The sequence below is a fragment of the Alexandromys fortis genome, unplaced genomic scaffold, assembly GCF_014885135.2.
Source record: "Alexandromys fortis isolate MF-2015 unplaced genomic scaffold, M_Fortis_MF-2015_v1.1 scaffold_217, whole genome shotgun sequence".
NCBI classification, from domain to species: domain Eukaryota; kingdom Metazoa; phylum Chordata; class Mammalia; order Rodentia; family Cricetidae; genus Alexandromys; species Alexandromys fortis.
The window spans coordinates 1,304,387-1,316,552 of NW_026068098.1; the positions used below are offsets into that span (position 1 = coordinate 1,304,387).

The 12,166-nt window shown below is 46.2% G+C and overlaps 1 protein-coding gene across 1 annotated transcript; it reads left to right on the forward strand.

Annotated features, from left to right (window-relative positions):
• The first annotated feature begins 6,359 nt into the window (after positions 1 to 6,359).
• Positions 6,360 to 8,048, forward strand: Cct8l2 (chaperonin containing TCP1 subunit 8 like 2). Its single transcript, XM_050123728.1, has one exon. It carries the CDS (start codon positions 6,360 to 6,362, stop codon positions 8,046 to 8,048), a length of 1,689 nt encoding a protein of 562 aa, XP_049979685.1.
• Positions 8,049 to 12,166: the final 4,118 nt, after the last annotated feature.

Sequence of the window (12,166 nt, forward strand, 5' to 3'; positions counted from 1 at the left end):
GTCAGTGTTCTTAACCACTAAACCAACTATATAGCCTCCTGTCTTATTTTCGGATAATTTTGGTTGCAGGATCCCCTATGGGGGTCATAATCCACAGTTTAAGAAGCTGGGTTTTGGCTAGGTGGTGGTGGCGCACACCTTTAATCCCAGTACTTGAGAGGTAGAGGCAGGTGGTTCTCTGTGAGCTGGGAGTCTGAGGACAGTGGGATGGCCCAGTGGGTAAAGGGACTTGCAACCAAACCTGGTGACGTGTGAACAAGTCATCATTGTCTCAGTGAGCCATGTTCTGAGAGCTGTGAACCTGTGTCACAAACTTTCAGAAGCCTGTTGCTAGCAAGCAGACTCTCCCAAAACATGACACCACATACCTGCAATTTCAGCTCTCATGAGGTGTTTTGATTTCTAGGCCAGCCTGGGCTACCCAGTGAGCATAAGGCCAGCCTGGGTTACACAGGAAGTATGAAGACATACTAGGAATACAGAGCATGTGTTTATTAAAAAAGTAAAGACAAGCCAGGCCTGCCTGGGTGGTGCATACCTTTAATCCCACAGTAAAGGAGACAGAAGTCAGAGGATCTAGGTGAATTTGAGGATCAAAAGCTGGGCACACTTGCATACACCTATAATCTAGCACTTTGGAGCTGGAGGCAAAAGATTAGAAGTACAAGGCTATCCTCAACTACCTAACAAGTTGGAGGCCTGTGCTGTATTAGACTTTGTCAAAATTTAGACAAAGAGAGAAGAAAGGAGAAAAAAGTTTTATCTTATGTTATAGGTTTTGCCTACACATATGTCTGGGCATGGGATCCCCTGGAACTGGAATTAGAGACAGTTGTGAGCAGTCATGTGGTTGCTGGGAACTCAACCAGTCCTCTGCAAGAGCAGCAAGTGTCATCAACTGCTGAACCATCTGTCCAGCCCCAGGTAGGTTTGTTTATTTGCTTTAAAGAGGGAGAAATAGGGCTGGAGAGAGCTTCAAGGGGATTGGTCACTGTTGGCCTACATGAGCACCTGTACACACACACACACACACACACACACACACACACACACACACACATAAATTAAAAAATAGTAAAGATATATTTTTAGAGAGGGGGTATCAAAATAGTTGTTCATGGGCCAATAAGATGGTTCAGTGAATAAGGATGCTTGCCTTCAGCCTGATGACCTATTTCGAAAGCTGTCATACAGCCGGGTGGTGGTGGCGCACGCCTTTAATCCCAGCACTCGGGAGGCAGAGGCAGGTGGATCTTTGTGAGTTCAAATCCAGGCTGGTCTACAAGAGCTAGTTCCAGGGCAGGCTCCAAAGCTACAGAGAAACCCTGTCTCAAAAAAACAAAAATAAATAATAAATAAATAATTTTAAAAAGCTGTCATACCTATTTGACAGGGGAGGTATATGATCACAAGTTGGTTTCCCTGAGGGAGGCTCATCCATTTCACTGGAGATCTGCTGAATCCTGGAATTTCCCCAACTTCAGGAAACTCAGCTGCATTATATGTAATAATGGGGACTCTGTTCAAACTTTCCCCCGTTTACACAGAAATAAAAAAGTTGTTCACAGTCTTCAGATATCACCTTAGAAATGTCTCCTTAGAAACACTTTCTAAGCCAAGAAAATGTTGAAAGGAAAAGGATTACCAAAAAAGGCATATATGCCCGGCAGTGGTGGTGCACACCTTTAATCCCAGCACTCAGAAGGCAGAGGCGGGTGGATCTCTTGAGAGTTTGAGGCCAGCCTGATCTACAGAGTTAGTTCCAGGACAAAACAAACAAAACAAAACAAAAACAAACATTATCATGCATATAATATTTATACAATAACAATGTTCATAAAGAAGTAAACAATGAGTCAAAGCCCAGGTGGTACAGCGCTTGCTTGGCATTCATGAAGCCCTGGGTTCTACACCAGCAGGCCATAAGACAGACGTGATAACTTTCACCTGTGATCTCAGCACTTGGGAGGTGGAAGAAGATGAGCAGAAGTTCAAGATCATCTTAGGCTACAAAGTGAAACCCTGTCTCAAAAAAGAAAGAAGGTGGGAGGGGACTATGACAATGAGCTGGGCCTAGCAACTCAAAAGGATGAACACTGAGAGTTCCAGGCCAGCCTTGCCAACAGTTTGAGGCCTTATTTTAAAACAATCAGAGCCTGAAAGATGGCTCAGTGGGTAAAAGGACTTGCTGCTGGGCCTGATGACCAGAGTTCGATCCCCAGGACCCACATGGGTAAAGGAGAAACAGACTCCTACAAGTTATACTCATCTCCACACCCATAGACAAAAAATAAAAATATAAATGTAAGATAGGCGGTAGTGGCGCAGGAGGCAGAGGCAGGCAGATCTCCGTGAGTTCAAGTCCAGACTGGTCTACAGAGTGGGTTCCATGACAGCTAAGGCTACACACAGAAACCCTGCCTTGAAAAAAAAAAACAAAACATGAATAAATGAATAAATAAATAAACGTTGAAGGAGCTGCGGGCTGTGTTCTACACAGCTCCCAGCCGCCTGACTAGCTTATGCCCCGAAATAACAACACACAAACTGTATTCTTTTAAACACTGCTTGGCCCATTATATCTAGCCTCTTCTCGGGTAACTCTCGCACCTGGACTAGCCCATTTCTAATAATGTATGTAGCACCCCAAGGTGCGCTTACCAGGAAGATTCTAGCCTACATCCATCCTGAGTCAGAGCTTCATCGCATCTGCCCCAGAGAGGAGAGCTATTGAGTCTGAGCTCACTTCCTCTTCCTCCCAGCATTCTGTTCTGTTTACTCCACCCACCTATGTTTTAACCTATGAGGCCAAGCAGTTTCTTTATTAATTAACCAATGACCTTCCTCCATTATTTCCCCTTTTTCTGTTTAAACAAAAAAAGGAAGGCTTTAACTTTAACATAGCAAAATTACATATAACAAAACAGTTATCAAGTAAAAATTACAGTTACAATATTTATATCTACTTTATCTTTTATCATAACTAAGGAAAACTATAACTATCTATCTATTCTTCAACTCCACCAAAGACTCCCAAAGAATACACCTATGTTTAAACCTATGAGGCCAAGCAGTTTCTTTATTAATTAACCAATGACCTTCCTCCATCAAATAAATGTACAGAAAAACCAAAAACAAACAAGCTAAGTGTGGTGGGATTTAGTGATACTTACCTATAATCCCAGCACTTGCCAGTTGATATCAGAGAATCAAGAGGTTGAAGCTCTTCTAGTCTGCTTTCTGCTGCTGTGATGTAACACTGACCAAAGCCCTTGGGAAGGAAAGGGTTAATTTGGCTTATACTTCCAGGTCCCAATCCATCACTGAGGGAAGTCAGAAAAGGAACTCAAGCAGGAACTGAAGCATACACCATAGAGGAAGGTTGCTGACTGGCTCACTCACGCTCACGGCTTTCTCTTATACCTGTCTAACGATGGCTTAGCCTCTCTGGGCTATGCACTCCCTACCCCAAGCAATCATCAAAGATAATACCTCCCAGACATTGCCATAGAAAAATCTGATCTTGGCAATTCTTCATTTGAGTCTCACTCTCCCTGTACTGTAGGTTGTCTCAAGAGGACAATAAAAAAGAAATAACACAAGCCAGGCACAGTAGCACATGCCTTGAATCCCAGCACTAGGGAGGCAGATGTAGTTGAATCTCTGGGAGATCGAGGCCAGCCTGGTCTACACAGTGAGTTCCCCAGACAGCCAGGACTGTGTATGAAGATCCTGTCTCAAAAAAACAAAAACAAACAAACAAAAAACAACATAAAGAACCTAGTTAGCATCAGGCCAACCTGACCTACGGCAGACCTTGTCACAAAGAGAAAAAAATGATAGTTACATCTGAGTGGGGATTCTCAATGACCTTGGCTCCCTATGCAATGAGCACTTTTTTTCTTTTTGTTTGTGTCATTTCTTTTGTTCTTAAGGCAGGTATTGAAATATAACTCAGCACTCCTGAGAGGCAGGCACATCTCTGTGAATTCACGGCTAACCAGCTCCAGTCTAGCCATGATAAGTAATGAGACCCTGTCTCTAAATATATGAATAGTTAAATAAATAAATACATAGTCCAGGCTGGCCCTGAACTTGCAATCCTCTTACCTCACCCTTCTGAATTGCTGGGATTACAAGTGTGAGCCACCAAGCCTGGTTTCTTTTCATTTTATTTTATTTATTTTTGTATGCTGTGTGCATTTGTGTGTATGTGTAGTTATGTGCATGTACCATCTACAGGTGTCCCAAGACCACAAGCATTATTGGATCCTTTGGAGCTGCAGCTACAGGCAGCTGTTAGCCACCAGATGCCAGCTGTGGGTTCCGAGAACCAAAGTCAGGTCCTCTACAAGTAAAGGGAACAACCTCTCCAGGCCCCTGGTCTCTTTTTAATTTTTAGAATGATTTTAGTTTTACAAAACAATCATGGTTCTCAAAAAAAAAAAAAAAAAAAAAACTTGTTTGCTTTTCTCTCCATAAGATGCCCGGCTCACTGAATTTACATCCATGCTGATGTTTTCCTCCTCCTTGCAGCAGGTCTTTGGTGACAATATTAAAACTGTATCCACTGTTCTACCAGGGCTCATAAGCCACCATTCTATCACAATTCATGCTGCTGCGGTTTCCAAGTTCTGTTTCTCTCCGGGACAAGTGCCAGTGAATGTGAGAAATGGCTGGCATTGTTGTGAATTTCCTCCAGCCTCAACTCACACATCTGTCTTCACACCAGGCACTCCCCCTGACACCTGTCAAAGGATGGGTTCATTCCCCACAAGTCCTGCCTGTGTGTTTCAGCTGGCACTGGTCACAGTGGGCACTCAAGAAGTGGTTGTCAGTCTACATTATAAACATCAATCCTCCACCAGATCCAGCAAGGAATAAAGGACAGGGGAGACGGAGGGAAACTTCAGTTCTTTGAGTCCAGCAGCTTTTTGTTGTTGTGCTGTTTTGAGACAGGGTGCCTGGCTAGCCTGGAACTTACTATGTAGAACTTACTATGAATTCCTAGAGATGTTCCTGCCTCTGTCTCCCAAGGACTGGGATTATAGGAATGCAGTACCACAGTTGGCTTTGTAAATTTTGTTTCTGTTTTGCTTTTTTGAGTCAGAGCCTCACTATGTAGCCTTAGCTGGTCTGGAACTTGCTATGTAGACCAGGCTGGCTTCAAAAATACAGAGATCTGCTTGTCTTGCCTCCCAAATGCTGGAATTAAAGGTGTGGGCCATCATCTCCAGCTTTTAAATTAAAAAAAAATATATTATGAGTATTTGGGTGTGGGTATATGCGAAGGAACACAGGTGCTGGCAGAGGCCAGAGGTGTTGGGCTCCCTGGAACCTGAGATACAGGTAGTTGTGAGCTGCCCAGTGTTAGCCCTGGGGTTAATTCAGGGTCCTCTGTAAAAGCAGTGTGTGCTGTAATTTGTTTTGTTTTGTAAGACAGGGGCTTGGTCTGTAGCCCAGGTTAGCCTCCAGCTCAAAGTAATCGTCCAGCATTCCCCTCCCAAGTGCAGGTGTATAGGTGTGTACCAGCACACTCCATTCTGCCAGGTGTTTGTTTTGTCTGTTGAGACAGGGTCTCACAACCTAGCCTTGGCTAGCCTAGACCTCCTATGTAGTTACCGGGCTATCCTCAAACTGGTGGCAATTCTCTTGTCCCTGCCTTCTGGGTAGGAGAACGAGGCTCTGTCAGGTTAGGTTTGTATTTGTTTAGGGTCTTCTGCTGTTGGTCTTTGTTTTTATTCTGTTTGCCTTTTGAGACACTCTCATCTTATAGCCTAGGCGGGCATGGAACTTGTGACTGTGCTGCCTCAGCCTCCAAGTACTGGGGTTACAGAAATAAACCACAAGGCTAACTGTGTGTCATGTGTCATTATTACTTCTGTTTTTGTTTTTGGTGCTACGTAGAACACCCCCAGCCTCGATTCCCTCTCAAAAGCAGCAAAGACAGCCGGCGAGGTCTCATTAGGCGAGGTCTCATTAGGCATCTCAACACCAGAGGTATTTGGATTGCTTGCTTTTGTTCCCTGTTGTCAGGGTCTCCTCGTGGTAACTATCCCTTTATGACTTCATTCCCTGTCTACGCTTCCATTTGCTACTTTGTGATTTCATCAAAGGCACAGTTTAGCTCACGCTGGTCAGAGGGCCCAGGAGCCTGCTTTTGCGCAGACTCAGCTTTGGAGCCCGGTCTAGAGCTCGCTGCACCTCGTCTTCGGATGCAAAGGGGAGGTTTCTTTCCAGCTGGCGTCTGCCTGCAACAGGTGATGTGCCTTTGGCTTCTGGAGCAGCGTCAAACCTAGAGGCCAAGGGGTGTACCTACTGCTTTTCCTAGAGTGCCTGGAATGCTTAGCGTCTAACCCATGGCGGTCTCCCTACCATCGCAGGCCAAGCCAAGCCAAGTCTCATCAGCCCTCCAATTGCCTCAGAGGTTGGGGCCAAGCCTGGAGAAAAAAAACGAGTCTCTAGGAGAGGAACGGTCATGCCTACTGAGGGCCACAGCTGCAGCTCAGACCCTAGCCAGTATCGTCCGGCCTTGTTATGGTCCCTATGGCCGGCAGAAGTTCCTGGTGACTGCTAAGGGAGAAACAGTTTGTACAGGTCATGCCGCTGTCATCCTTCGAGCGCTGGAACTGGAGCACCCAGCTGCCCAGTTTGTCCGAGAAGTAGCCCAAATACAGGCAGAGAACACTGGGGATGGCACAACCTTTGTAGTTCTCCTGACCGAAGCCTTACTAGAGCAGGCCCAGTACCTTTTGTGGGCCGGCTTAGCTCGAAACCAGCTCCGGGAGAGCTTGGCCACGGCCACAGCAGAAATCCTGACAGCTCTGCCTTCCCTGGTCATTCGCTCTCTAGGGCCTTTGGAAGACCCATCATGGGCCCTCTATTCTGTGATAAACACCCACACCCTGTCCAACACAGAGTATTTAACCAAGCTTGTGGCTCATGTGTGTTGGGTTACCAGAGAGCCAAATGGCACCTTCAAGCCTGAGCGTATTGGCGTGTGCATGCTAGAGGGGGGGACGCTGATGGACTCCCACATTCTCCCAGGGCTAGCAATATGTGGGAAACCCTGTGGAGAAACGACCGAGGTGCTAGCTGATGCCAGGGTGGCCCTGTTCATTTGCCCCTTTGGTCCTACAAATCCATATTCACTGGCCACGCCCCGTCTCTCCAACCCTGAAGAACTACTAAGATTTCGGAAAGAAATCGAACAAGTGGAAAAGGAAATAGCCCAGCTGGCCGTTATGGACATTAATGTGGCAGTGGTATGGGGGGAAGTTAATGAGAAGATGGTGGTCCAGGCTAACAATTGTGGCATCATGGTGATTCAGGCCAAGTCACGAAAGGATATGGTCTACCTGAGTGAGACGTTGGGCACTCCTCTGCTGACTCGGCTGCTTCCTCCCCTGGAGCCCGGGAAGTGCCAGAAGGTTTACGGGAAGGAGCTGCAAGGCAGTGTGGCGGTGGTGTTTGAGTGGGAACATGAGAATACACCTTCTCTCACTTTAGTCCTTAGGGGGCCCACCATCCAGGGACTTCGGGGTGCAGAGCAGGCTGTCTACTATGGCATTGATGCATTTTCGCAGTTGTGTCAAGATCCCAGAGTGCTACCAGGAGCTGGGGCCACAGAAATGGCTCTGGCAAAAATGTTGTCGGACAAAGGAAGCCGACTGGCAGGCCCCAATGGTCTGGCCTTTCTAGCATTTGCCCATGCCCTGAGCTCTCTACCTAAAACCTTGGCAGAGAATGCAGGCTTAGCTGCCCAATGTGTGATGGCAGAAATGAGTGGAATTCACCAAGCTGGGAACTTCCTCACGGGAGTGGGAACAGACGGGATAATAAATGTGGCCCAGGAAGGGATATGGGACATACTGAAGACCAAAGCCCAAGGACTGCAAGCGGTCTCTGAGCTGGTGCAGCAGCTGGTGACGGTAGATGAGATCATAGCGGCCAAGAAGACTCCTGTCCACCAGCAGATTACAAGACCCACCTGGCAGGCAAAGCAGTCCTCACCCCTGAGAGAAAAATTTTTTGCAAAATACGTATAGCAACACGCTAAATAAAGTAAGAACTGTCAAGGTTGGATAGTAACCTCCAAAATACTGATGTTTTCCCTTATTTCTTTCCTTCACATCTGTGGCTTCTAGAGCCAGTTCGTTTTTGCTGGGTTTTTTTTTTGTTTTGTTTTGTTTTGTTTTGTTTCCAATAGGGTTTCTCTCTGTAAAAGCCCTGACTGTCCTGTCCTGTAATTCAATTTGTAGACCAGGTTGGACTCTAACTACTAAAGTGTGTGCCAACACGCTCACCAGAGCCAGTTTCTAACCTTTCCTTTTTTCAAGACAGGATTTCTCTGTGTACCACTGGCTGTCCTGGAACTCACTCTGTCTCTGTAGACCAGGCTGGCCTTGAACTCACAGAGACCTGCCTGTCTCTGTCTCTGCCTCTGCTGGAATTAAAGGCATGTGCCACTACTGCCTGGTTGTTTCTAACCTTTTAAAGGATTTATTTGTATGTGTGTGTGGTTAGGGGGGTGTTGATGTGTGGTATGAGTATTTTCATGTGTGTTTTCAAGACAGGGCTTCGCTGTGTGGCAGCCCTGGCTGTCTTAGAACTAGCTTTGTAGACCAGGCTGGCCTCGAACTCTCAGACCACTGTCAGCCTCTGCCTCCAGAGGGCTGGGACTAAAGATGTGAGCTGCTTTGATTTAATCAAATAAAAGACATTATTTGGACCAGTGAGATGGTTCAGCAAGTGAAGATGCTTTCTGCCTAATGACGTGAGTTCCAACCTTAGCACCCACCGGATGAGGGAGAGAACCGACTCCCACAAACTGCCCCTCCAGCACCATGTACTTGCTATGGCACACAAGCAAGTACACATACACACAATAATTGTTTAAAAAAAAACAAAAGCCAGGGCCAGAAAGATGGCTTAGTGGTTAAGAGCACTAGCTATTCTTCCAGAGGACCCAGATTCTATTCCCAGCACCCACATGGCAGCACATGCCTGCCTGTAATTCCAATTCTAGAGGCTCTGACACCCTCACACAGACATACAAGCAGGCATAACACCAGTGCACATAAAAATGAGTGAAAACTTTAAAAAAAAAAAAAAGGTTTGCCAGTCAGTGGTGGTGCACACTTTTAATCCCAGCACTTGGGAGGCAGAAGCAGACGGATTTCTTTGAGTTTGAGGCCAGCATGGTCTACAACGAGAGTTCTAGCTATGATTAGTTTATAACAATATAAAGATAGATAGCTCCTCAATTTAGTTATAATTCTAAGACTCCAACGAGTGGGATTACAGGCATATAGCACCACATAAGGCCATGAATCTTCTGGAATCCAGAGTTGGTAAAATCAAAAGAACACAAATTTCCCCAAGAGAAGGTAATGTCACAGAACAGCAAAGGTGGTGGCGAGTCAGATAGCTACAGACGGTTTTGTTTTGTTTTTTCTTTTTTGGTTTCTCGAGACAGGATTTCTCTGTAGCTTTGGAGCCTGTCTTGGAACTAGCTTTTGTAGCCCAGGCTGGCCTCGAACTCACAGAGATCCACCTGCCTCTGCCTCCCGAGTGCTAGGATTAAAGGTGTGTGCCACCATCGCCCTGTGCTCCAGACGGCTTTCAAAAAATCTCCTGGAGAAGAAACACTGAGGTAGCCTGGAGATCTGCCTGCCTCTGCCTCACAAATGCTGATATCAAAGATGTGTGGTACCAGTGCCCGGCACAAATAAATAAATCTTAAAAAGAAAAAATAGCAAGAAAGTAAAAAAGGAAAGGAAGGAAGGTGGGAAGAATATAAAAACTTAAATGGAGGATGGTTGGAAAAGTAGGGCCCCATGCTGCCGTTTGCCATGGTGACTTAGTGACCAACAGGCTGCAGACTGTCCGTCGGTTGAATGTGCAGTGTCCTGGGTCCTTTGGGAACACCATGAAGTTATATGAAATCTGAAAATAGTCACGTCTATGGCAGGAAGTAGAACTGGCCTACAGCTCAGCCTGTCCTTTTGTTGGACTTGTCAGAGCGAGAGGACAGAAACAGCTCCAGACTGTCACTCTCAACAGCCTGAGGAGTTCCCTTAATCTTTCACAGGCTATGACTCAGGCCAAACTGGGATCTGTGACTTTTACACAGAAAAGAAATCCAGACCTATTGTTTTGCAGCAGAGTTGGAGACATTATTAAAGATATTTTTAATGCAGATGGCTCAGGAAAGATTGCTTGCTGTTCTTCCAGAGAACTCAAGTTCTGTTGCCAACACCTGCTCTGGGTAGCTCACATCTGCCTGTAACTCCTGCTCAAGGGCGAAAGAGGGCCTCTTCTGACTGTCACTGGCACCCACAAACACAAATAAAAACACAGAAAATTTTAATTTTTTTTTTTTGAAAAAGGGTCTTTCTACATAGTCCTGGCTGTTCTGGAACTTACTATGTTGGGTCCCCTGGAACTGGAGTTACAGATGGTGGTGATAGACAACGTGGGTGCTGGGAACAGAATTTGGGTCCTCTGGAAGAACAGGAGATGCTCCTAACCACTAAGTAACCTCTCCAGTGCCAAAGTCTGTTAAAAAAAAAAAAAAGAATTGTTTTATATGTATGTATATCACACTTGTGAAGAGTCTGTGTAGGTCAGAAGAGGGCATCAGATCCCCTGGATATGGAGTCATAGACAGTTGTGATCCACCATGTGCGTACTGGGATCTGAACCTAGGCCCTAGAACAGCAGCTGCTTTTTCTCTCTCTAGTTTTTCAGGGTTTGTTTGTTTTGTGGTGTGTGTGTGTGTGTGTGTGTGTGTGTGTGTGTGTGTGTAGTGTGTAGTGTGTGTAATAGCTCTGGCCATCCTGGAACTCAGTACGTCAATATGTAGGCCAGGCTGGCCCCAAACTCAGAGATCCGCCTGCCTCTCCCTCCAGAATAGTGGGATTAAAAGTGTGGTTATATAAATATTTTAAGTATGAGGGTTAGGGGAAGGAATGGCACAAGGACAGAAGGAGGCCAGGCAGGCAGAGAACCAAGCGGGCATGTGCTCCCCAGGGAGACTTAAGGGAGCGTGACAGAGACACACGTGGTGGTGTGAGTATGGGTTCCTCAAGGGAACCTTGAAATTAATCAACTTAGTGTTAGCCAGCCGCATCATTTCCGTGGCTTCCAGTTAGACCTCAAAGGTTCTCACAAAAGCTTTCCAACCCAGTTCTCTCTTTTCTCCTAAGTGAAGTAAGTTCAAGGCTCTAGAGGTGATAAGGGTCACTCTGGTCCTCCACCCAGGTCCATCCAGCTGGAGGTGTACCCTAGGCTAGGCCACGCTGAACTGAGGATAGACTCATGCTCAAGCCTCAAGGCCCAAATCACCTCAGAGCCACACCCTTTGGCCACCTGAGTGGCGGAGGGGTTGGGGCGGAGGATACCCCAGAGTTCCCTGGTTCCTCTAGCCCTCTTCAGCTTTTTTTTTTTTTTACCACGCATAGGCAGTCCCCTCACGGATCTCTCAAGGGACAATCTTTTTGGTAACTCTTTCTAGAAGACTTAAACTAGCCCAAGAAGGCAAAACACAAATTACCCTGAAACAGGCGATCTTTTCCTGAGAGGAACATGTCCTCCCAAACCATGTGCCCAGAGAGAGAGAGCCTTGATGTGTAGCTGTTAAACCAACTCTCGTCCTAAGAGCCTTCCTTACTGTAAGGTGGGGACACCCAGAGCTACACTTCAACTACAGGCATCACCACCTTCACCTTTGTCTGGATGGATGACTCCTGCAAAGACCAGTGCAGGCCCTGGTTTGCAGCAAGGCAAGCTTACTGCGGACCGCACTTGTTCCTTCCCCCTTCTCGCCCCTACTCCAACAGTAACAAGAGCACAAGGAAAATGTTCCCAAGTCTCAACATAAGCATGATCTTATCCAGTTCTCCTACCAACCCTGAATAGGCAAGACCACTGTTATTCACTCCATTAATAGAGAAACTGAGACTAATGTGTGGGCTGGGGGTGGCTGTCAGTTCCCAAGCCTGTTCTAGGAATTGCTGGGCAATGTGATTCCCAAAACCCTTCCAGTTCTAAACTGTATAAATTCTCCAATTTGGTTCTTTTGAAATTACCAAGCTAGCGGTGAGTGCAGGTTTAAGAACCTGAGATGAACCAGTTGGTGACAGGCTAACTCCGCTAAAACCTG

Excerpts from the sequence above, each read along its gene's own strand:
- Cct8l2 (XM_050123728.1), top strand. The coding sequence starts at position 6,360 with ATGGCGGTCTCCCTACCATCGCAGGCCAAGCCAAGCCAAGTCTCATCA.